At 57.0% G+C, this 24362-nt stretch overlaps 1 protein-coding gene across 3 annotated transcripts in view; it reads right to left on the reverse strand.

Moving 5' to 3' along the window:
• Positions 1 to 857: 857 nt before the first annotated feature.
• The window catches only part of HSPG2 (heparan sulfate proteoglycan 2), a gene marked incomplete at both ends in the record, with an annotated part of 105486 nt that continues 81981 nt past the window's right edge, over positions 858 to 24362 (reverse strand). For 2 of the 3 annotated variants that reach the window (XM_080692399.1, XM_080692398.1), the window contains 35 exons: positions 858 to 1030; positions 1165 to 1268; positions 1623 to 1706; positions 1819 to 1889; positions 2044 to 2122; positions 2211 to 2286; positions 4087 to 4140; positions 4240 to 4362; positions 4446 to 4617; positions 4826 to 5070; positions 5560 to 5781; positions 6101 to 6199; positions 7004 to 7112; positions 7217 to 7326; positions 7449 to 7548; positions 7631 to 7775; positions 8483 to 8594; positions 9166 to 9282; positions 9365 to 9512; positions 9665 to 9774; positions 12130 to 12396; positions 13538 to 13635; positions 14057 to 14261; positions 15284 to 15544; positions 15774 to 15953; positions 16114 to 16309; positions 16832 to 17013; positions 17217 to 17351; positions 17608 to 17748; positions 17845 to 17986; positions 18334 to 18485; positions 18956 to 19097; positions 19588 to 19733; positions 21502 to 21655; positions 22424 to 22575. In XM_080692399.1, the coding sequence (XP_080548525.1) occupies positions 858 to 1030; positions 1165 to 1268; positions 1623 to 1706; positions 1819 to 1889; positions 2044 to 2122; positions 2211 to 2286; positions 4087 to 4140; positions 4240 to 4362; positions 4446 to 4617; positions 4826 to 5070; positions 5560 to 5781; positions 6101 to 6199; positions 7004 to 7112; positions 7217 to 7326; positions 7449 to 7548; positions 7631 to 7775; positions 8483 to 8594; positions 9166 to 9282; positions 9365 to 9512; positions 9665 to 9774; positions 12130 to 12396; positions 13538 to 13635; positions 14057 to 14261; positions 15284 to 15544; positions 15774 to 15953; positions 16114 to 16309; positions 16832 to 17013; positions 17217 to 17351; positions 17608 to 17748; positions 17845 to 17986; positions 18334 to 18485; positions 18956 to 19097; positions 19588 to 19733; positions 21502 to 21655; positions 22424 to 22575 (5006 nt within the window). Of the gene's footprint in view, positions 1031 to 1164; positions 1269 to 1622; positions 1707 to 1818; positions 1890 to 2039; positions 2123 to 2210; positions 2287 to 4086; positions 4141 to 4239; positions 4363 to 4445; positions 4618 to 4825; positions 5071 to 5559; positions 5782 to 6100; positions 6200 to 7003; positions 7113 to 7216; positions 7327 to 7448; positions 7549 to 7630; positions 7776 to 8482; positions 8595 to 9165; positions 9283 to 9364; positions 9513 to 9664; positions 9775 to 12129; positions 12397 to 13537; positions 13636 to 14056; positions 14262 to 15283; positions 15545 to 15773; positions 15954 to 16113; positions 16310 to 16831; positions 17014 to 17216; positions 17352 to 17607; positions 17749 to 17844; positions 17987 to 18333; positions 18486 to 18955; positions 19098 to 19587; positions 19734 to 21501; positions 21656 to 22423; positions 22576 to 24362 lie in introns of all 3 variants that reach the window. The other variant, XM_080692400.1, reaches the window with a different exon arrangement.

Here is a 24362-nt window from a genome sequence, read left to right on the forward strand (position 1 = left end):
TTCTGACCCAGAGGCCAGGCGTCCCAACCCGGGGTCCAGGGGGTGGCTGTCATCTTCCCTCTCCTCCCTCCCTGTCAGGGGTCTCAGCTTTCCTGCCCCCAGCACTGGCTCTTCCTGACCAGGGCTCCCCCAGTCCCCTGGGCCTTCACCTCCAGTTGGGTGGGGGGTGTGGCCTGGCGTGGGTGGAAGCCTCTCAGTGCTGGGTGCTGCCCATAGCAGCTCCTGGTAAGAGTTGGCGGAGTTTTCCTGGCAGCCCGCAAGGGCAGGGCCTGGGCTATGTGCTGGGGGTCGGAACGCAGGCCGGAGGGCTGGGTGAGAGGGGAGGCCACCAGGGCAGGGAGAGGGCTGGTGGGGAGGGGTGAGCTGCCTTCTGTTCCCGAGCTGGGCGTTAGAGAGCTTTCCCAGCCCAGAGCCGGTGGCCGAGGGCTGTGACGCTCCTTTTTCAGGTAGCCAGTGGGGCGCGTGCTGGTAAGATGAGGTTGGCTCTCCTAGGATGACGGCTCATGGGCTGCAGAGATGGGCAGCCTGGCTCTACCCTGGGGAGCCCCGCTGGGCAGGGGAGAGAGTGGCGCAGCTGTAGGCCCACCCAGCTGCCATGCGCGGCCCGGAGTCCTGGTGGCCTTCTGAGGTGACTGATTCCCGACCCACCTGCCCTGCCCACCAGCTTGCGGCTTTGCCCAGTGTGTGAGTGCAGGGAGGTGTGTGCCCACCCTCCAGTCCAGCCCAGGGCGGTAGCAGCAAAGCGTGGCATCGCCTCTGTTTCTTACAAAAAATTCATCCTCATAATATTAATAATAATATACTCGACATGGTCGGGCTGGGACGCTGCCCAGGAGTCCGCGGGGGCAGGCAAGTGCCTATGAGGGGCAGGGGCGCGTGTTGGCCCCCGCCTGGGCGCGGTGCTGCAGGTCCAGGGGCTGTGGGGGTGGCGCGCCAGGCCGGGCGGAGTGCAGCACCAGGTTCTTGATACAGCCTGTGATGCCCGAGGAGAACCTGCCCCCGGTCAGTGCGGCCACGTCCGGGGCTCCACCTGCAAGAACCGATCACGAGGGGCCTATGGGTTCCGGAAGCACAGGGGCCGCTGGCTCTGCAGAGGTACCCATCCTTCCCCGCCCGTGGCTGAGTGTCAGGCCCGCGCCGCACAGAGGCCAGCTGTGGACTCACCAATGTAGACGCTGCCCTTGGTGTTGACTGCCACGTTAGGGCCCGGGGACTGGCCGCTGACCAGCTCCTCGCCGTCCACCTGGATGGAGCCTCTCGGGCCCTCTCTGCAGTAGAACCGGGTCAGGCCCCTCACCGCAAATTACCATCCTTCCCGGCCCACCTCAGAACCCCGCCCTTAGACCTGAGACTCCAGGCAGCGGGTCTACCCCGGGCTCTTCCTTCCCCACTAGATGAGCAATAGGACCCCACAGACCCAGCTTCCAAGCCCCCACACTTCCCGTCCCCAGGGTTGGCCCACCCGTGAGCACTGTGTGACCCTGGGCTCTGCTCTGTCTTGTTGTGATCTCAGCCAGCTCTCCCCCACTGCTCAGTGCCAGCCTCCCTGTCCATGGCAGGGGCATCCTAACCCCTGCAGAGCTGCAGGCCCTCCTCCCTGGCGCCTGGCCAGGCATCCTTACCGCAGCGCCGTCACCCGATGCCACTCGCCATCATTGATGGGGTCCTCAGAGACGAGGCGGGCCTCCCCACTGCCCAGCTGGTAGCTGCAGTGACACAGGCCCACTGAGGCTGAGCTGAGCGGGACCCGATGCACGGGGAGACGGGGGTGCCGAGAGGGCCCAGGGAAGGGAGAGGAAGGCCAGCGCCCCGACCCACCTGAAGACCAGGTGTCCATCCTGCAGCCCCAGGCTGACGAAGTCCTTGCCCTGGCCAGCCTCACCTAACTCCTGCCAAGGAAGCACAGGTCTCTAGGTCTCCGGCCCAGAGAGCTAGGTCCTCAGTGGCGGTAGCGTCCACTGCTCCCTCTCCCACTGCCCCGGCCACCAAGAGGCTGTCCTCCTGCCGCAGGAAGCTGGAGACTCAGGGCACATGCCCACTCACCACGCCCTGCCAGAGCAGGAGGCCGCTGGCTGTGCTCGTCCGAAACTCCAGCTCCACAGTCTCGGGTACTTCGGGCAGGCTGCAGGGGAGGAGGGAGTGCGGAGACAGAAGTCTGAGATCCCCATTACCAGCTGGGCCCGCAGACTCCCAACCAACACCCATCTCACCTCCTGGAGAAGATGCTGCTGGGGAGGGCTAGGAAGCCGTCGTCATGGAAATAGGCGCCGTACTGTCCAGGGGCATCTGTGGAAAGGGAGCGGGGCAGTGAGACACCTGGCCCCCACATCAGCCTCCCCGCTCTTCACCTCCACTCCACTGCTGGGGGCTCGGAACCTGCAGTCCCTGCACACCCAAAGGGGGCCTGTGCACTTGGGCGGGAGAGCACACGTCTATCTCCACTCACTTCTCTTCACCATTGAAGCGGTTCCTTCAATGGTGAATGCGGATGACTAACCAAAGTAGCAGTGGTGGGGCCTGTGACTTTGTCACTCTTTGTTTACATGGCACATTATAGTAGTTGCAAAAATTATAAAATACTGTTTATGCTTATGACTGTTTTGAAAATGGTGACAGCTATTAATATCACCAATATACCTTGTTATTTTTATTTATTTTTTGTAGTACTGGGGGTGGAACCCAGGGGCTTTTCTACCTCTGGACTATACTCCCAGACATAGTTTATATTTTATTTGGAAACAGGGTCTCACTAAGTTGCTGAGAGCCTCACTAAGTAGCTGAGGCTGGCTTGGAACCTGTGCGATCCTCCATTCTCAGCCTCCCAAGTGCTGGGATTACAAGTGTGCACCACCACGCCTGGCTTACACCTTGCTATTTAATTAAAAAATTTTTTTTTGTACTGGGAATTGAACCCAGGGTCATTCTACCTCGAAGCTACACCCCCAGCCCAGCTTTATTTTTATTTTGAAGCAGGGTCTTGCTAAGTTGATGAGAGTCTCACTATTTGCTGAGGCTGTCTTTGAACCTGTGATCCTCCTGTCTCAGCCTCCCAACTACTGAGATTATAAGCATGCACCACCATACCTGACTCACCTTGTTATTTAATGTGCTAATAAAAAGCACATATATTATAAATCTAAAAGATATCTTAATGACTTTATTTCAGTCTAATGGGTTTCCTTTGTTTTGTTTTGATTTTTTTTTTTGTGGTACTGGGGATGGAATCCAGGGGCATTCTACCTGCGAGCTCCACCCTAGCTCTACTTTTTATTCTTTATTGTGAAACAGGGTCTCACTGAGTTGCAGAGGGCCTCACTAAGTAGCTGAGGCTGTCTGTGAACCGCGATCCTCCTGTCTCAGCCTCCCGAACGCTGGCATTACAAGTGTGCGCCGCATGCCCAGCTCTAATGGGTTTCCTTTGAAGTTGCGTGTGTTTTATTTTGCTTGTTTCCTTTCTGTTTCACTTGGGATTGAACCCAGGGGCATTCTACCTCTGATCTACATCCCAGACCTATTTTATTTTTATTTCTAAATAGGCCCTTGCTAGGTTAAGAGTCTCACTACTTGCTGAGGCCATCGCTGAATCTGCAATCCTCCTCTCGACACTGGGAAAGCCTGTGGTACCAAGCCCGGCTGTGCAGACAAGATCCAGAGGTGACCCTCACCCCTGTTTTCCATGATTTGTATAGCTTTACCTCTGAATATCCTCCACCCCCTGAAGCCCTTCAAGGCTGGCCTCGAACCCACAATCTCCCTGTCTCAGCCTCCCATGTACTCAGATTTCAGGCATAGCCATCACGCCTGGTCTGCCTTATTCATTTTACATTTACTACTCCCAGGGCATTGTTGGGTACACAATATATGTTTGTTGACTGCCTAAGTTGAGAATGGACACTAAGGTCAGAGTAGCTCAAGGCTACTCTGAGTGGAGCAATGGGTAGGACCCGGGCCTGTGTCCTTCATCCTGTGACCCCTCCCCAAGGCCTGTTTTGCTTAGAGGCCTGAATGGAGAGTATGGGTCATGAAAAGACAAGCCGGAGAGACCAGCTCAGTCGGCTGCCATGGCCGGCCACAGCGAGTACGTACCGTTGCCCCCACTGCCTTCCAGATGCCAGTCAGACTCTGCTCCAGGTCCAGAGCCTGTGAGGAAGGGTGGGGTCCAGCTGGTGGGCACAGACACTGGGTGCCGTGTCCAGCCCCGGGGCCCCAGGTAGGACATGGGAGAAGCGGGCTGGGTACCTTGTTGACAGCGTGGGCCAGAGAAGCCGGGGGGGCAGAGGCAGTGGGTGCCCCGGCATGTGCCCCCGTGCAGACAGGGCTCCCGGAGCTGGCAGGGGTTTTCCTCGTGCTCGCAGAGGTCTCCTGCGGACAGGCAGAGCTGGATGGGCAGGCAAGGCCGGGGGAGCCACTGGTCACCTTGCCCCGCGCCCAGGCCGCTCTCGCACCTTTGAAGCCGTCTGGGCATAGACACTGGAACTCGTACTCGCCGGCGGGCATGCAGGTGGCGCCATTCCGGCAGGGCTGGCGCTCGCACGGAGAGCTGTCATAGCACTGCCCGACAGCCTGGCTGCCCAGGAAGCTATAGGTGAGGTCCAGTCGCTTGCCATTTACAGACACCTGTGGGCACAGGGACAGCTGGTGACCCACCTAGATGTGGGTCTGAGAGCCAGCGGGTGTCCATCCGCGTAGTCAGTCCTTGGTGTGCCGTTCAGAGTGGGTGCTGTTGGCCCCACTTGGGGGAGGAGGAAGCGGAGGCTCCAGGTGTGTGTGTGGGGCCCTGGCCCCGCTTGCACCTCCCCCCCTCATCCCGGAGGCCGCTCCTTACCTCGCCCACACAGCCGCGGAAGTGAGCGCTCATGTTGGTGGCCGGGGACAGCTGCACAGAGGGCTCCACGCCGCCCAGGTAGAGGAGGGTGTGCAGGTTGAGGCCCTGGCTCTTGCCAGGCGAGGAGCGCAGCACCGGGCGCCCCCCGTTCACCCGCAGGCTGCCGTCTTTGTTGAGGCGCTCTGCGGACACGCGGTGCCAGCGGCCCAGGGCCAGTGGCTCTGGGCTCCGCAGCACAGCCAGCCCTGCGGAGAGTGCCAGGGAGGGTTGGATGCCCGGGGGACTTGGCCCTGTCCTCCCACACCCAGGACCACGAGCAGGGCGGGCTTCCGATAGCCTTTGGGGCCTCCCGATGAGGAAGCCGAGGCCAAGGGGTCGCTTAGTCATATGCGGTGAGGAAACCCGTAGGAACGGGGCTCTGTGCAGTCTGGCTCCTGATTTCATTTATTTTATTTTTTGGTGGTGCTGGGGATTGAACTCAAGGACGTTCTACCTCCGAACCACATCCCAGCCCTATTTTATTTCTGATTTGAAACACAGTCTTGCTGTTGCTGAAGCTGGCCTCTAACCTGAAATCCTCCTTTCTCAGCCTCATAAGTAGTGGGATTACAGGCGTGTGCTACCACACCCAGCTCCTGAACTCATTTCTTAGTGCCTCTGTGGGTACAGAAAGCCGAGGCAGGCACAGAGCTGGGTGCCCAGAGGCTCTTCCGCATCTGGTGCCTGGTACTTACCTGACCCCAGCTCGTAGCGGAACTCCAGGTGGCCGCCAACCATCGCCAGGGACACAAAATCTTCCACGGGCTCTTTCTTCCCCCCACTGAACAGCAAGATCCCGTCGGGTGCCAGCGGCTTGAATTCAATGTCCAGGCGCAGCTCATGGTGCGTGTTGGTGAGGGCGGGCAGCGCCAGGTAGGAGCCGATGCCCGACATGGAGGGGGTGGTCACTGTCACACCTGCAGCAGCCACAGCTCAGCTGGGGGCAGCGGAGACCCAGGTGGGACCCACTACTCTTTCTTCCCGGGAGCCCTGCACACCTCACCCCCCATCCCAGAGGCTCAGGACCAGCCAGGTGCCAGGAGCCCCTGGCCTCAGTCCTGCAGATCAGGCCGTGGGGACATCCACGAAGCCAGTGGTCCTCCCTGGGCCCTCGCGTGACGGATTCAGGCTGGGAGTGGGAGGGGGCGTGGCCAGGTGATTTTGACATCTTCAGGGTCCAGCATGGCCTTGGCGTGTCCCGGGCATCTCCTTGTCCTCACACCTAACCCCACTCACCTTCCTCACACCTTGCCCCCGAGCGGCCCAGGTGACAGCGGCAGGTGTAGCCTCGACCATCAGGCCGGTTCACACAGGTGGCGTCGGGCCCACAGGCCTCTGGGGAGCACGGGGGCCAGTGAGGACACAGAGGTGACCCAGGAGATGGTCACTAGGACCAGGCCAGGCAGGCGAGGTGCGGGAGGTGAGGCAAAGGGACAGCGGGGTGAAGATCATGTGCCCCAGTGTCCTTTTTCTCTTTTCCTTTCTCTCTTTCTCTCTCTTTTTTATTTTGTGGTAGTGGGGACTGAATCCAGTGATATTCTGTTTCTGAGCTACATCTCCAGTTCTATTTTTATTTTGAAACAGTGTCTTGCTAAATTGCTAAGGCCTGCGATCCTCCTGTCTCAGACCCCCAAGAACTGGGATTACAAATGTGTGCCACCACACACAGCTATTTTCGTATTTTTGAAAAGGTCTGACTAAGCCAGGCGTGGTGGTGCATGCTGTATAATCCCTGCGCTTGGGAGGCGGAGACAAGAGGATTGCGCAGGTTTGAGGCCAGCCTTGCTGGCTTAAGAGACCATGTTTCCAAATAAAAAGTATAAAATAGGTCTGAGAGTGTAGCCCAGAGGTAGAAGGGTTTCCAGGAACCCCAGTACCACCAAAACAAAAATAAAAATAATAAAGGTCTGACTAGGTTACTGAGGGCCTCACCAACTTGCTGAGGCTGGCCTTGAACCTGAGATCCTCCTGTCTCAGCCTCCTGAGAACTGGGATTACAGGTTTGTGCCATCATGCCTGACATCTTTGGATAACAGTGTGGGGTGATGGACACCTGGGCAGTAAGATGAAGGAATGGCAGGGCCGAGAGCAGAGAGAGGGGCAGTGGTGACGGAGACTAGCGGGGTCGGGGGCACACACCTGGGTGGCAGTGCAGGGCCTCCGAGTGCTCGCAGCGGCTCCCTGTGAAGCCAGCCGGGCAGACGCACACGTAGCTGCTGCTCTCTGAGTCGCGGCAGTAGCCCCCGTTCTGTAAATCAGCCCCCAGAGGTCAGGCCAGGGACCCCGTGGCCCAGCCCTCCCCCAGGGGTGGGCCACAGCTGGGGCAGCTGGGGCACGTGGGTGTGGGGCTACCTGGCAGGGCCGGTCTCGGCAGGTAGGGCAGTGGGAGATGCCGTGCGCGGTGAGGTTGAGGTCATGGAAGATAGTCTCCTCACCCTGGATGCAAAGCTCCCGGACACACCCTGGGGGGCAACAGGCAGGATGACTTGTCAAGGGGTAGGGTGCTGGGAGCCTGCCCGGCCCAGCCCATACCCCGCCGTGCCCCCCAGGGGCTCTGCCTGCTGGCAGAGGGGGGAAGGCTCACCTATGAAGCCACTGCTCAGTCCTGCCTTGGGGATGGCACCGTAGTCGGGGTACCCACCCAGGTACAGCTCCTCGTTCAGGTCCAGGCCCTGAAACTTGCCCTGGCAAGGTGGAAGTCGGGTGGTGGGTGAGCTGGGCGGGAGTGGGCTGGGGGCTGGGAAGCTGGGATGGGTCTGGTCTCACCTGTGAGGTCCCGTTAACTGGGGCCAGGTTGCCCACAATCAGGGAGCCCTGGGTGAGGCTGCGCAGCAGGGTCACAGTGTGGAACTGGCCCAGGGCCAGTGGTGTGGGATGGCGGATGGTGGCCATGCCAGAGCCTGCGTCAAACCTGTGGGAGAGGATGGATGTGGGGTTTGTAACGAGGGCTGTGGAGGGGCCCAGCCTGGGTGACCAGGGGGATGGCACCATTTTCAGCAGTCCCGGCTCTGGTTCCTGCCCCTGCCTTGTTCCCCTCACCCAGTTCGGCCTATGTTTGACCTCCCCCAGGTCTTCTGTCCCTACACCCTTTTGAAAGGTTGTTCTGAGTTCTGCGGTCCTGAGGGGCTGTTCTGAGTTCCTGGCTGCAGGGCCCAGGACTCGGCTTCACAGACTCCTCTCTGAGATGCTTTTTGTTAATGGCTTGTCTTCCCCAAGGTATACATTCCCACCAGGGCCAGGAGTTGATGTTCTGTTTATTCCTCTGTCAGTGCCTGGCATATGGTAGGTATTCAGCAAGAAAGTGTTGAAGGGAATGGATGGATGGATGATGGATGGATGATGGCTGGATGGAGGAATGGATGGGTGGATGGGTGGATGAATGGATGGATGCATGAAGAATGAGTGGATGGATGAATGAGTTCTGGCGGGTAGCAGTCCCCAGTCAAGTTGCTTCCTCTGTCACCTGAGCAGCACACCAAACCTATTCCAGCAGACTGGGTGGTCACTAAGAACAATGGTCACCTCCAGAATCACCTGGAGCCCTGGCAATGTACACTGGACTAAAGTGCAGTCCCCCAGCCTGCCCTTCCCCTGTGCACCAGGAGGTCAGCGTCTCACCGGAATTCGGGCCTTCCGCCCACGAGGCCGAAGGAGATGAAGTCGGGCTGCCTGCTGGCCAGGCTGCCGGGGCTCCCCGGGGTCCGCTTCTGCCCGTTGTAGAGCAGCATCCCTGCACGGCACAGCGTGTGAGCCCTCCCTGCTGGCCGCAGGCCGCAGGCTCCCTGCCGCCCGCCCTTGAGTAACCACGCCCTTGACTGTTTCCGCTCAGATCCCATCCCTCCCTTTGGCACGCTCACAGGGCCAGGGACCCCTCAGGGTCTCAGGACCGGTGCCCTGAATTGAAGGGCCCTGCCGAGGGCCCCGAGACAGAAACAGTGCTGGCTCCATGCACACTCTGAGAGGTCTACCTGAGGAGTGGAGGAGGCAGACTCACCCGAGTAGAGGAGGAGGCCTGGACAGGGAAAGTCAGAGACCCGTAAGAGGCGAGAGAGAGAGGAGAAGAGGTGAGACGCAGGAGAAAGGAGACGAGGCCAGGAAGACCGGGCAGAAGGGCTGGACGTTAGTGTACCGTAGTACAAGGCAGAGGAATGAGGGGGGCTGGGGTACCCCAGAGGTGGGATGGCAAAGAGGAGGCAGGAGAGAGGGCCCAGGGTGGAAGGGCCGAGAGTGCTGGGCAGGACTGGGGCTGCCGCAGACCCCCGCCCCAGGCCAGCCCCCAGACCTGCTCCTTGACTGCTCACCGTCGGCGGAGTCCGGCCGGAAGGTGATCTTAATCTCAAACTTCCTGTAGGCATCCTTGATGGTGGGCAGCGGCAGGAAGGAGTGGGGCGTCTGGGTGAAGTAGGGCACCACCCGCTCTGCCGGTGGGGAGCAGCGTTAAGAGAGGACACCCCCCAAGGAGTGGGCGGGCCGCCGCCCACCGCATGCATCTCAGCTCACCTGGTACCTGCAGATGGGCAAAGGCCTTGACCTTGCCCTGCCGGTTGGTGGCGGTGCAGACGTAGGTGCCTGCGTCCTCGGGCCGGACGGAGGGCAGCATGAGCATGTTGTTCTCCAGGCGGCTGTCGGGTGGCAGGCGGCCATCCAGCTGCGGACACCAGCACTGAGGACCCGGCCTGGGCCCCATCTCCCATGGGGCTGCCCTGCACCCCTACCCCAGTCCACCTTCAAACACTCTGCCAGGTCCTGGGGGCACTGAGATGGCTCAGCCCTGGTCCTGGTCCCCTGCCCGGTATTTACCTTGCTCCAGGTGATGTCGGGAGTGGGGTAGCCGGAGACCATGCAGGGGAAGACAGCTGCGGAGCCGGCAGGCACACGGACCTCTGGGGGTGTTGAGATCTGAGGCAGGGCTGAGAGGGGAGACACCAATGTGATGACAGCCACCATTTGCGTGCCCAGCCGGTGCCCTGACCCATCTAATCCTCGTGTTATGCCTTCGCAGAGGTACCACACGCATTCCACAGATGGGAACTGGGGCTGCTTGTGCCTGACGCACAGAGGGGACCAGCAGTCAGGCTTCAGGGACAGGGCCACTTGGTGTCACAGTCCAAGACCTTTCCAACACAGCTGGGCAAAAACTGTACAGCCCCCGGGGACCCAAGAGAGGTATTAAGACAGTATAGCAGAGGCTTGGGGATAAGCCTTAGGGTTTTGGGTAAAAAGAAACTGCCCTTAAAGAAAACATTGTTCAGCCGGGCATAGTGGCACATGCTTGTAATCCCAGCATTTGGGAGGCTGTGACAGGAGGATTGCATTTCAAGGACAGCCTCAGCTACTTAGTGAGGCCCTTTGCAACTCAGTGAGACCCTGTTTCAAAATAAAGAATAAAAACATAAGGCTGGGAGTGTCGCTTGGAGGTAGAATGCCCCTGGGTTCCATCCCCTGACAACACGTTTCAGCTGGGCATGGTGGTACGTGCCTGTAATTCTAGTCTTTGGGAGGATGAGACAGGAGGATCACAGGTTCGAGGTCAGCCTCAGCAACTTAGTGAGACCCTGTTTCAAAATAAAATAAAATAGAGCTGGGGGGCGTAGCTCAGAGGTGGAACGCTCTGGGTTTAATCCTCAGTACCACACCAAACCAAACCAAACAAAAACATTTTCTTGTGTTTGCCCCGCATCTGTGTCCCTGTCTTTCTTTCCAGGTGTCTGTTTTGTGTTTATGTTTTTATGTCTCTGCCATCAGACTGGGCTGCAGGTGTTCCCCATCAGAGCAGGCACTCCCTGTTGGTGAGGACTACACATCTTTTTCATTTTTTTGTTCTGGAGGTTGAACCCTGGGACATCCTGTATTCTATCACTGAAATGTACCCTCAGCACTTTATTTACTTGTTTGATGTTATTTATTTACAGCATTGGGAATTAAACCCAGGGGCATTAGACCTCTGAGCTGCACCCCCTGCCCTATTTTTTATTCTTTATTTTGAAACAGAGTCTCACTGAGTTGCTGAGGGCCTCACTAAGTACCTGAGGCTGTCCGCAAACCCCGATGCTCTGGGTCTCGGCCTCCTGAATGCTGGGATTACAAGCGTGCGCCACCATGCCCAGCCCAGCCCTATTTTTTTATTTTTATTTTTAAACAGGGTCTCACTGAGTTGCAGTGGCTCTCACTATGTAGCTGAGGCTGTCAATGAACCTGTGATCCTCCTTTCTCAGCCTCCTAAAAACTGGGATTACAAATGTGCGCCACCACGCGGAGCTTTTGTTTTTTGTTTTGAAACAGGGTATTGTTAGGTTGTTGAGAGTCTCACTAAATTGTTGAGGTTGGTCTCAAACCTGTGACCCTCCCGTCTCGGTCTCCCAAGTACTGGGATTATAGGTGAATGCCACCATGCCCAGCTACTTACTTACTTACTTACTTACTTACTTTCTCTCTCTCTCTCTCTCTCTCTCTCTCTCTCTCCCTCTTTTCTATCTATCTACCTATCTATCTATCTTTTGGTACTAAGGATGGAACCCAGGGGCATTCTACCTCCAAGCTATCTCCCCAGCCCTATTTTTTTATTCTTTTTTTTTTTTTTTTTTTTTTTTTGCGGGTTTGGGAACCCAGGGGCATTCAACCTCCGAACTATAGCCCCTGCCCTATCTTTTATTCTTTGTTTTGAAACTGGGTCTCACTGAGTTGCAGAGGGCTTCACTAAATAGCTGAGGCTGTCCTTTAACCGTGATCCTCAGGTCTCAGCCTCCTAAATGCTGGGATTACAAGTGTGTGTCACCACGCCAGCTTCTATTTATTTATTTATTGCAGGTCTGGGGATGAAACCCAGGGGCATTTGACCACCGAGCTACACCCTCTGCCCTATTTTTATTCTTTATTCTAAAACAAGGTCTCACTAAGTTGCAGAGGGCCTCACTAAGTAGCTGAGGCTGTCCGCGAACCCCGTTCTGCCGGGTCTCAGCCTCCCAAATGCTGGGATTACAAGCGTGTGTCACCACGCCCGGTTCCTTTTTATTTTAAAACAAGGTCTCACTAAATTGTTGGGGCTGGCCTGCAATCCTCCTGTCTCGGCCTCCCAAGTAGCTGGGAATGCAGGTGAGCACCACCGCTTTGATGCCCCACGGCAGGGCTCTTTCTAGCCTCCCTGGGAACGCTCAGTTTTATCCTTGCTGCCCCTTCAATACGCACAGTGGACAGTCCCCCAGAGCGGGTAGGGGGAGACGGCAGTGGGAGCCCTGCCCCGCCTGCCTCCCGGTCCCGGGCCTCACCTTGCACGAGCAGCAGCACGTGGGACTGGGTGGTGCCGGCGGCGTTGGTGGCGGCGCAGCGGTACTGGCCCGCGTCGGCCAGCTCCACGTGGGTGATCCTGATGATGCTCCCGCTCTGCACGATGCCGGGCCGCAGGCGTCCTCCGACTTTGCTCCACGTCACCTGAGGCTTGGGGTCACCCAGCGCCAGGCACTCGAACTCCACGGTGTGGCCGACCACCACGGTGTGCACGGAGGTGCGGATGTTGATGAGCACGGAGGGCAGGGCTGGCGGGCGGAGGGGAGGCCCGGGAGGTGAGCTCCGGCCTGCCACGGGCTCATCGGCCACCAGTGAGCACACTTCTTTTTTTTTTTTTTTTTTTTTTTTGGTACTGGGGATTGAACCCAGGGGCATTCGACACACCCAGCCTGATTTTTTTTTTTTTTACAGGTCTGGAGATGGAACCCAGGGGCATTTGACCTCTGAGCTGTACCCCCTGCCCTATTTTTTATTCTTTTATTTTGAAACGGGGTCTCGCTAAGTTGAGGAAGGCCTGAGTAGCTTGCGATCCTCCAGTCTCAGCCTCCCGAATGCTGGGATTACAAGTGTGCGCCACCACACCCGGCCTGATTTTTAATTCTTTATTTTATTTTATTTTAGTGTGTGGTACTGGGGGTGGAACCCAGGGGCTTTTCTACCTCCGAGCTATCCTCCCAGACCTATTTTATACTTTATTTGGAAACAGGGTCTCACTAAGTTGCTGAGAGCCTCACTCAGTAGCTGAGGCTGGCTTCGAACCTGTGCGATCCTCCTGTCTCAGCCTCCCAAGCGCGGGCATTATAAGCATGCACCACTATGTCCGACTTTTATTCTTTATTTTGAAACAGGGTCTCACTAAGTAGCTGAGGCTGGCCTTGAACACGGATCCTTCTGTCTCAGCCTCCCAAATATCACACCCAGCTTGTAAAGAGGCTTGTTTGTTCTTTTGTTTGTTTGCACACTTGCGTCTGTCTGAGCAGCCTCTCACTCCTCCACCTCCCTCCCTCCCTCCCGTGTGGTTTTTTTTTTTTTTTTTTTTGCGGGTCTGGGGATGGAACCCAGGGGCATTTGATCTCCGAGCTACACCCCCTGCCCTAATTTTTATTCTTTATTTTGAAACCGGGTCTCACTGAGTTGCAGAGGTCCTCACTAAGTAGCTGAGGCTGTCCGCGAACCGCGATCCTCTGGTCTCAGCCTCCTGAATGCTGGGATGACAAGCGTGCGCCACCATGCCCGGCTTCCCGTGTGGTATTTACCAAGCCCCCTACTCGATCCCAGAGTAAAACAGAACATTTCCTTCCACACCGAGGGGCTTACGGGGGGGGGGGGGGGCGCTCTGCACCTCCCTCTCCTTCTCATCTCTGTCCCTACTCTGAGTCACTCTCCTACCTTGGACAAACAGCTGTGCACTGGCCTGGGCCTGTCCCCAAGGTCCACGGGCCTGGCAAACATATGTCCCTTGGCAGCTCTGGTCTAAGTTCTGGATGCTGTAAAGAGATAAGAATCAGGGATGGAACCCCAGTGAGAAGGCTCCGAGTTAAAGACAGATGTAGGTTGGCACACAGGGCTAGCTTCTGGCCTCCCTGGCCACTCGAGGCGGGAGGGTTGGGGACATCACGCAGATTTTAGACAAAGACCTGTTCTAGAGCTCAAGGTCACAGGCCTGCTGAGTTAGGTGGTTGTTCAGCTGTTCATGGAAGGCCTTCCAAGCGCCAGGCTAGTGCTGAGTGCCTGAGACTATTTCAGTTTTACAAAACCCACCCAACTGCTGAGAAAACTCAGCCTCACAGAGGTCAAGCAAATTGCCCAAGGACATCGCCTCAGGCTGAGCACAGAGGGCAGTAATATAACTGAGCCCTGTGAGCCGGGCGGGCTGTCCAAGCTCAGTCCTGGCCTGTGGCCACTCACCGCAGCACCCCGTCCTGCACGCTGTGGCCAGGGGGCAGCTGACCCCCTTCCTTGAACCAGCGGAGCTGGGTGCCCTGGTCACTGGGCACGGCACAGTGGAACTCGACGCTGGCCCCGATGCTCTTGGTCTCCAGCTGTGGGGTGACCTGCACTGTGGGCGCGGACCCCTCAGAGACAGAGGGGTTAGGGTGAGAGCCAGCGGGTCCTGCGGAGACATGTACGCGGTCCTGCGTGTTTTGTTTGATTTGGGGGGCAGGGCATCGCTACACTGCCCAGGCTTGTCTCCATCTCTCTCTCTCTCCCTGTCTGGTACTGAAGGTTGAACCCAGAGGCATTTTTCCTTTGAGCTACACCCCACTCTATTTTATTTTATTTTTTCCTTTTTTTTTTTTTGCGCGGTACTGGAGATGGAACCCAGAGGCATTCTACCTTTGAGCTATACCCCCAGCCCTATTTTTTATTTTGAAACAGGGTCTCAGTGAGTTGCAAAGAGCTTCACTAAGTAGCTGAGGCTGTCCTCAAACCACGATCCTCCTGTCTCAGCCTCCCAAATGTTGGGATTACAAGTGTGTGCTACTATGCCCAGTGTATTTTATTTTTAAATTTTAACTACTCTCTCAGCCTCCCAAGTACTGGGACTGCAGGTGTGTGATGTGACACCTAGCTGTCCTCTATCTTTTTAACCCAGTCTATGTTAGAAATTGTCTCTCTACTTCACGGTTGGAGAAACTGAGTCTCCAGATTGGCTGAGATCACACAGCTGGTCCATCTGCGGCCAGTGTTCAGGCTCTTGACCACTGGGCTATGTGCTCTCTAGAATTTCAGGCCCAAAGGCCCTGGTCTGACTCTGTCTGAGGCCATGGAGATGCTGGGTTCTTTAGAAACCCACTGAAGCCCTGGGCAGCCTAGGGGTGGCGCTATTCCTCTCTTTCCCCAGTCTAGGCTCCGCCCAGGCCTCCCTGCAGGTGGCAGATGAGGCAGGCTGGGGTCTATGCCCATGCAGTGGCCTCCTCTGCTCGTCAGCATTCCGGGAGGGAAGTGGCAGGACCCAGAAAAGCGATTGAGGGTCTGCCCCAGAGGAGGGGCGCCTGCCTTGGCCCTTGGAGAATGCTGAGAGAGAGTGCCATAGGCGGGGCAAGGCCTCGTACCCCAAGTGCCCATGGAGAAATCATTGCAGGGCCTGGAGGAGAGAGGGCCCTCTGCCCACACTGGGCCCCGGCTGCTCACCTTGGACGAGCACCTGGGCAAAGGCCTCCGCCGAGCCCACCTTGTTGGTGACCTGGCAGCGGTAGCGGCCAGAGTCCTCAGGGCCCGAGGGCTCTAGGCGCAGCAGCTCGTTCCTGGCGGTGGCACTTGTGGGGAGGCTGCTGCCCACACGGCTCCACTGGAAGGTGAGCGGCGGTGTGCCATGAGCCAGGCACTGGAGCTGTACTGTCTCCCCTGCCTGCGCCGACGCGTGCTCTGGGACGACGGTGGCATACGGTGGGCCTGGGGTGGGGGGACATGGAGGTCAGCGTGGGAAGGGTGGAGGATGGCAGCAGGCAAGGTTAGCTCCAGGTGACTCGCAGAAGCCCAGGGACGCCCCAAGGATCGGGGAGGAAGAGCTGAAGAGCACCCGGGGCCGGCAGGGGACAGGGATGGGGTCCCTGGGGGTGTGGTGGACTTGGGCCTCGCACAGGGCCGAGGGGAGCCCAGGGCAAGGGGCCAAGAGCCTCACTCTCCACATGCAGCATGATGGTGGCCTCGGCGTGCCCGGCGGGGCTGGTGGCATTGCAGATGTACTGGCCCGAGTCCTGCTGTGCTACCCGGGGGATGATCAGTGTGTCGCCTTCCAGACGGTGCTGCCAGGGCAGGGGGGAGCGCAGCTTGGACCAGTGGATGGTGGGCGTGGGGCTGCCTGTGGGCGGGCACAGGGAGGCATTGGGGACCTGCTGAGAGTGGGGGTGGCCCGTCCCTGTGCGGGGGCCATGAAGCGGGTGCTTCCCGGGCACGACATCATCTGCAGATCTCACAGGTCTATGACGCAGGGCCCCTCTGCTCTGCTGTCCCCGGCCCACCTGAGGCTGAGCAGCGCAGCGTGGCCGTGCGTCCAGCCTCCAGGGTCAGCTCGGCTTCTTCCACCTGGACCTGGGGGGCACCTGGGGCTGCGGTGCCGATGTCCACGACCACCTCCACATGCTTCTGTGCTGTGCCCAGGGCGTTCTGGGCGAGGCACACATAGGTGCCCGCATCTGACGGTTTAATTGACGCAATCTGGAAGAAAATGGAGTCTGGTTCCATGGGTGCCAAGAGGGGACTTTGTGTTGGCGTCTCTGTCCTGAGCGGCCCTGTCTGGGACCACTAGTCCAGGCATCCCCCGACCACCAACCCACCGCCCACTCACTCACCAGGCCCTCTCCTTCCTTTTCCTTTTTTTTTTTGTGGTACTGGGAATGGAACCCAGGGGCATTTTACCTCTGAGCGACACCCCACCCCTATTTTTTATCGTTTATTTTGAAATAGGGTCTCACTGAGTTGCAGAGGGGCTCACTAAGTAGCTGAGGCTGGCCATGAACCGTGATCCTCCTGTCTCAGCCTCCCGAATGCTGGGATTACAAGCGTGGTCACCACGCCCGGCTCTTCCTTTTCCTCTTTCACCTTCCACCCATCCTTTTATCTACCCGCCAGCCACCTCCCCCATCCCTCCTTTACTCTCTCTCTATCTGCTCATCATCCACCGGCCCCTCTTCCAGGCACCTGCTTCCGGCGAGGGCCTGGACGGGCCTCATCCCTCACCTTCAGCACGGCGTGGCTGTCCACATGCCCGATCGTCCGAGGCTCCATCTTGGCAGGGGTGCCGATCCGGGTCCAGCGGGCAGAGGAGCGGGGCTCCCCAGCACTGATACACTCCAGGACGACGTCTCTCCCCACTTTCACCCGAACAGGGCCTTCGGGGAGCACGGACACAGTAGGGGGCCCTGGCCACAGGAAGAATAGCTGCTGACACACATGCAGGCTGTGCTGGCCACAGGCGCCCAGCCCCCAGGTGAATAAGGGCTGGGTGGGCACAAGTCTCCCCTCTACCCTGACATGGAAACTGAGGCTCCAAGAAAGATGTAGCCTAACAGGGAGGCTGTGCTGGGGCAGGAGGGCAGAGCTGCGCGGGTCCACGCCCCCTCACCATACACGCTGAGGTTCACGACGCTCTGGGCCACGCCGTAGGCGTTGGAGGCCACGCAGCGGTAGGCCCCGTGGTTGCTGGGCCGGGTGCCCACGATGGTGATGATGGAGCCGTTGGGGCTGATGTGGACATTGTCTGTGGGGTGGCATTGGGGAAGGAGGTCAGCGAGGGTCAACCTGGCCCTCCGCCTGCCTAGGCACTGACAGCCAGTATCCCTCTGCCCCACGCTCCCGACCTCTTGGGCCTGCGTGTGTGACACACAGAGTCAGAGACGGCGGAGATCAGAGTCCTTGGGGACTCCTGGACCCACGGGTCTGCACCTCACCTGGGTCTGTGTATGAGTTTGGTGCACCCCCCACGCCCGCCTGTGGAGCCCAGCCGGCCGGCTCACCCTCTAGCTCGTGGTTCCGCGCCTTCCACTCGAGGCTGATGGGGGTCGCACCCTCGTGAATGAGGCACCTAAAGCTGGCGTCCTGGCCCTGCTGCACGGTGCTGCTGGGCGGGTCGATGGAAATGACGGGACTCCTGAGGCCTGGACAAAGACAAAGGACGCGCTCAGTGGGGCTGGGCTGCCTCCCCTCCAGGACCCTCCCCTGCTCCCCCTGCCCGGAGCAGCCCCCTCACTCACGGAAGGAAGACCCCGCGCTGGGGGGGACCGTGAGCATGAAGGAGGCCTCCTGCTCAGAGCCTGAGCCGCCAGCCACGCGGCACACATACTCGCCGGAGTCAGCGGGGGACACGTGGTGGAGCCGCAGATGGGAGCCATGGGTCTGGTAGACGGAGGAGAGGGAAGCCCTCAGGCCAGAGCAAACGAGACAGGGCAAGTACCCCCGCAGTATACAGCAGGTGGGGCTGGGCAAAGCTCCATTCACAGAACCCCCGAAGTCAAATGGGCTAACTTTACAGACAGGGAAACTGAGGTCCAAGAGCTGACCCAGCAGCAAGGCTGGAAGAAAATCCCAGGTCTTAACTTGCAGCCTGGTTGTTGCTTCCCTGACCCAGGTATCTCGCCCCAGTGGGCCCCCCATGGGCTGGAGTGGGAATGAGGTTTGGGTTCAGAAATAAGACTGCAGGGTGGCTGTGCCTGCCCTGAGATCCCCCAGCCTAGCCCCTGTACCTGGTGCCGGGCAGGCAGGCTGCCCCCGCGCCTGTGCCACGTGACCTGGGCGTGGGCCTGCCCGGGCACCACGCAGTTCAGATCCAGGGTCTGCCCTTCAGCCACGTGGGAGGAGGAGGCCTCGATGTGGATGGGCTGCGCCAGTCCTGGGGCTGTGGGCACAGGGGCGGGTGAGAGGCAAGCTCCTGGGCTGAAGGCAGCCACCTCCGGGGTGGCCCAAGACTGCAGCTTGAGACTGACTGGCGTGGCTAAGCTCATTGACCTAAGCTCTCCTTTCCCTGGGGACCAAGGTATCTGGCTGAGACCAGAACTGGGCCCCCAAGGCTGGGGGGCAGGGTTGGAGGACCACCAGGGACACAGCAACAGCTGGCCGTAGTTTTGCCACAGTCCTGTCTGAAAACACCTGGGTGACAGAAAAGCCCACATCCTGGCAACAGGAAGAGCCCTGTTGGGACGGGGACCTGGCTCTTTGGTAGAGCGTTTGCCAGCACCTGTAAGGCTCTGGTTGGATCCCCAGTACCGTCACCAAAGGAGCCCTGCAGGAAGCTTGGGGGAGCAAGGCCAGGAAGGCCCCCGCCTGAGCCCTGGCACTGCCCGCTGCCTGCTGCCCACTGCCACTCACCAGGAATGGGGCCTGGGTTGGAGGCCTCGATGGTGACCATGACAGACGCCTCCAGGGTACCTGAGCTGCCGGTCACTTGGCATGAGTACTCGCCGGAGTCGGCTGGGGACACCTGGTTCAGCCTCAGCAGAGAGCCGTGGACCTGGCGGAGGGCATGGGGAGCTGGGACTCACGCCCGCAGAGGCCAGACTCCAAAGCCTGTGCTCTCGGGCCCCACCTGGCCTGGCTCTCGATGCTGGGACAGCAGGGGTGGACAGGAAGCCAGGAGGCTGGGGCCCGACCCCCAGGGGCCAGACCCTCTGGTACCTGTGTCCCTGGGCCGCCATGCTATTGTGCAGGCTGCATCCCACCAAAGGCGACCTTTGAGATTAGACAGTGCAGAGTCTAAGCTCATTAGGACACTCTTAATGGCAGGAGAAAGTCAAGGGCTGGATGTGGCACCCTCTCCTAATTTGCACAGGGTGCTAAGTGGTGGCTGTGCCCACCTGCTCCCGACCCCGTGACCCCACCGATCTGCTCCAGTGTGCCCCCAAGCCCCATGGCTGGGGTTGCCTTCCCTTCAGGGGGGCTGGATTCAGGAAGGGCTGTTGGGGTGGGAGGAGGGGCACATCCTGCTCTTCCCAGGCCCATACCTGGTGCCGGGCGGGCAGGCTGCCCCCGCGCCTGTGCCATGTGACCTGGGCATGGGCCTGCCCGGGCACCACGCAGTTCAGATCCAGGGTCTGCCCTTCCGCCACTCGAGAGGGGGACGTCTCTATGCGGATGGGCGGGGCCCTGCCTGGAGTGGGGGAAGAGTCAGAGGTCAGTGAGCGGGACCCCCACCCAGTGCTCTTAGCCCTGCCCCTGGATGCCCAGTGAGCAGACCAGAGGCCCCTGGGAGCAGCCTCCCTCCTTTCCCATTGGGTTTAGGCTTGGGGCAGCTGTGTTGGCCTGGGGACTGAGGCACCGCCATTGGGGCCAGGGCTCGGGACTGGGCACCTCCTCAGGGGTCATGAATATTTCCCCAGTGTCTGCACTGTGTCACTAAGAACCCAGAATCTGGGGCCAGACGGCCTGGGTCAAATGCCAGCTTGGCCACTCTTTATTTATTTTTTATTTTTTTATTTTTTTATTTTTTTGTGGTACTGGGGGTGGAACCCAGAGGCTTTCTACCTCTGGGCTATACTCCCAGACCTTTTTTTATATTTTATTTGGAAACAGGGTCTCACTAAGTTGCTGAGAGCCTCACTAAGTAGCTGAGGCTGGCTTCGAACCCGTGCGATCCTCCTGTTTCAGCCTCCCAAGCGCAGGGATTACAAGCGTGCGCCACCACGCCCGGCTTGGCCACTCTTTAGGTGGGTGGCCTTTGGAAAGCTACTTTGCCTCTCTCTGGCTGTTTCCCCGGCTAGCAGATACACAGAACAATCATACCTACCTCAAGTGATGTAGGGAGAATGGACCAAGTTAATATGTGTAAACGTGACGGGGCCCGGCCCTGGGAAGTTTACTGCTCAGCAATTCATGACCTATTGCAATTTCTGCTCCAGTGTGGACCCCATGAGCTATTAATTACTATATTATTGTACATCTCCCTTTTTTTTTTTTTTTTTTTTTGGTGGTACTGGGGTGGAACCCAGAGGCTTTCTACCTCCGGGCTATACTCCCAGACTTATTTTATACTTTATTTGGAAACAGGGTCTCACTAAGTTGCTGAGAGCCTCACTAAGTAGCTGAGGCTGGCTTCGAACCCGTGTGAGCCTCCTGTCTCAGCCTCCCAAGAGCGGGGATTACAAGCGTGCGCCACCACGGCCGGCTACATCTCCCTTTTGATTGATTTAAATATTTTATTTTTGGCACCAGGGATTGAATTCCGGGGCATTCTACCTCTGAGCTACCCCAGCCCATTTTTTATTATTTATTCATTTTCAAACAGGGCCTGCCTCACTAGTTTGCTGAGAGCCTCACTAAGTTGCTGAGGCTGGTTTAGAACCTGCGATCCTTCTGTCTCAGCCTCCCAAGCACTGGGATTACAGGCGTGCGCCACCACGCTTGGCTTAAAAAACTTTCGGTGCTTCGTTAGCCCCATCATATCCATGAAATAAATCACAACAGGTTTGGTGTGTTATGTTTTTCCCTAATATACCACTACCATAAAGATGTTTATTGGGCACCACCTGAATACCTGGTCATACCACAGAGGTGCAGGTCCAGCTTAGGGAACCCGCTGAGCTGTCTCTGTAGTTGGCTAGTAAAACACAAGAGCCCTACCACTTCCCTTTACAGTCGGGGACAGTGACGTGGAGGGGCGAAGTGCCCTATGCAACATCTCCAAGTGGGTACAGGGGAGCTGGGACCCAGGCCCACAGAGGCTGGAATCCAAAGCCCATGCTCCCAGGCCCCAACTGGTCTGGGCTCTCAGTGCTGGGACAGTGAGGGTGGGCAGGAGGCGGCGGTCTGGGACTGGAGGGCTGCTGCCTGGCATACCCAGGTACCATCCTTTGCCCATCGGCTGCCTGCCACTCTCTCTTCCCTCTCCCTCCCCCTCTCTCCCCAGCTCATGCAGCGACCCTCACCAGGAACATGGACGGCGCTAGAGCCAGAGGCCTCGATGGTGACCAGGACTGAGGCCTCCAGGGCGCCGGTGCTGCCCAGCACGCGGCATATGTACTCGCCCGAGTCGGCTGGGGACACCTGGTGCAGCCGCAGCCTTGAGCCGTACGCCTGAGCAGGGAGGACGGGGAGACAGACGAGCGGTGTAAGATGCCAATCTGGAACACTTGACGGCCTGCGGCCAGGGATAACCTCTGACCCAGATGGGCATGGTACCCCACCCGGGCTCCTGGACCTTGCTTCCCTTCCTCCCTCCCTTCCTTCCCTCCTTTCTTTTTCTCCCCCCCAACACCTTTCCTTCTATTGGGGATTGCACCCAGGGACACTCTATCTCTGAGTTACATCCCTGCCCTTTTTATTTCCTTCCTTTGTTCGTTCCTTCCTTTCTTTTTACAGTACTGGGGATGGAACCCAGAGGCATTCTATCTCCGAACTACACCCTAGTCCTACTTTTATTCTTTATTTTGAAACAGGGTCTCACTGAGTTGCAAAGGGCCTCATTAAGTAGATGAGCTGCCTGCGAACCATGATCCTCCTGTCTCAGCCTCCCAAATACTGGGATTACAAGCGTGCGCCACCACGCCCGGCTTATTTTTCCCCCCACTGTTCAAGTCTATATAACAGCTTGTCTCATGGGGAAGAGAACACCAGAATAGGTTAGAATTTCTTGCTATAGCAAGCTCAAATTGTGTCAGACGGTTTTGATCATCTGTCACAGCGTTACCTGTAATTACTTTTTATTTTGAAACAGGGTCTTACTAAATTACTGAGGGTCTCACTAAACTGCCGAGACTGGCTCCAAACCTGTGATCCTCCCATCTCAGTCTCCTGAGTACTGAGGTTAGAGCACCTTCCCACCCTTTCCTGCCCACCACATACCTGATGGTGAGCGGGCAGGCTGCCCCCGCGCTTGTGCCACGTGACCTGGGCATGGGCCTGCCCGGGCACCACGCAGTTCAGATCCAGCGTCTGCCCTTCAGCCACTTGGGAGGAGGAGGACTCAATTCTGATGGGGACAGCACCACCGGAGACTGGGAACACAGGAGCAGCAGGTCAAGCTTGGCAGAGTCAGATTTGGGAATGGGGTGGTGGGATCCCCAGCCGTAAAAAAACCCATGTTCCAAGATGATCATTCTCTCTCTCTCTCTCTCTTTCTTTTTTTTTTTTTTTTTTTTTTTGGTGGTACTGGGTTCCTGGAAACCTTCTCCCTCCAGACTACACTCCCTGACCTACTTTATATTTTTATTTGTAAACAGGGTCTCTTAAGCCAGAGAGGCTGGCTTCGAACCTGTGCGATCCTCCTGTCTCCACCTCCCAAGCGCGGGGATTACAAGTGTGTGTCACCACGCCCAGCTTTTTTATGGTATTAAACCCAGGGGTATTCTACCTCTGAGCTATACCCCTAGCTCTAGTTTATTATTTATTTATTTATTTATTTATTTATTTATTTATTTATGGTACTAGGGATGGAACCCAGGGACCTTCTACCTCCGGGTTATACTCCCAGATCTATTTTATATTTTATTTGGAAACAGGGTCTCTTATGCCAGCTGAGGCTGGCTTCGAACCTGTGCAATCCTCCTGTCTCAGCCTCCCAAGCACGGGGATTACAAGTGTGTGCCACCATGCCTGGCTTATTGCACCAACAGTGTTACAACAGTGCCAGGTACTGTTCTATTAATTCATTTAACCTTCATTTAACTGCTGTGATGATGAAAATGTCCCTTTTTTTGATAGTCAGAGAGAATGGCTCTATCCATGCATATGTGGGTATTAAACACTTGAGAGATCAGAAATTATTATTTTTGTGGTACTGAGAATCAAACCCAGGATACTCTATCACTGAACTATACCCCTAGACCTTTCTATTAATTAATTTTTAATAATAAATTATTTACCTATTTATCTTGGTACTGGGGATTATCCATATGCATGGATAGAGCCATTCTCTCTGACCGTGCTTGGAGGCTGAGACAGGAGGATTGCACAGGCTGAGGTACACCCCAAGCTCTATTTTATTTTTATTTAGAAACAGGGTAGAGCCGGGCGTGGTGGCGCACACTTGTAATCCCAGCATTCGGGAGGCTGAGACAGGAGGACTGCAGTTCGTGGCCAGCCTCAGCTACTTAGCGAGGCCCTTCACAACTCAGTGAGACCCTGTTTCAAAATTAAAAAGGACTAAAAAATAGGGCTAGGGTTGTAGCTTGGAGGTGCAATGCCCCTGGGTTCCATCCCCAGTACTGCAAAACAGAACAAAACAAAACAAAACAAAACAGGGTCTACATGATATAAGATAGTCTCCCTATGTTGCTGAGATTAGTCTTGAACCTGTCATCATCCTGTCCGTCAGTCTAAGTAGAGGGATTATAGGTATGTACCACCACATCCATCAGCCCTATTTAGTTATTAATTTATTTTTGCGGTACTGGGGGTGGAACCCAGGGGCACTGTACCTCTGAGTTATACCCCCAGCCCTATTTTTTTAAGTCTCTATTTTTTATTTTTAATTAATTAATTAATTAATTAATTTAGTGGTACTGAAGATGGAACCCAGGGGCATTCTACCTCTGAGCTATACCCCCACCCCAACTTTTTTATTTTTTCTTTCTTCTTTATTTTTTGCAGGTCTGGAGATGGAATCCAGGGGCATTGACCTCCAAGCTACATACCCTACCCTATTTTTTATTCTTTATTTTGAAACAGGGTCTCACTAAGTTGCAGAGGGCCTCACTAAGTAGTTGAGGCTGTCCTTGAACCACAATCCTCTGGTCTCAGCCTCCCAAATGCTGGGATTACAAGCTTACAAGCGTGCACCACC

Source organism: Muscardinus avellanarius (genome assembly GCF_963383645.1).
Source record: "Muscardinus avellanarius genome assembly, chromosome: 3".
Classification (NCBI taxonomy): domain Eukaryota; kingdom Metazoa; phylum Chordata; class Mammalia; order Rodentia; family Gliridae; genus Muscardinus; species Muscardinus avellanarius.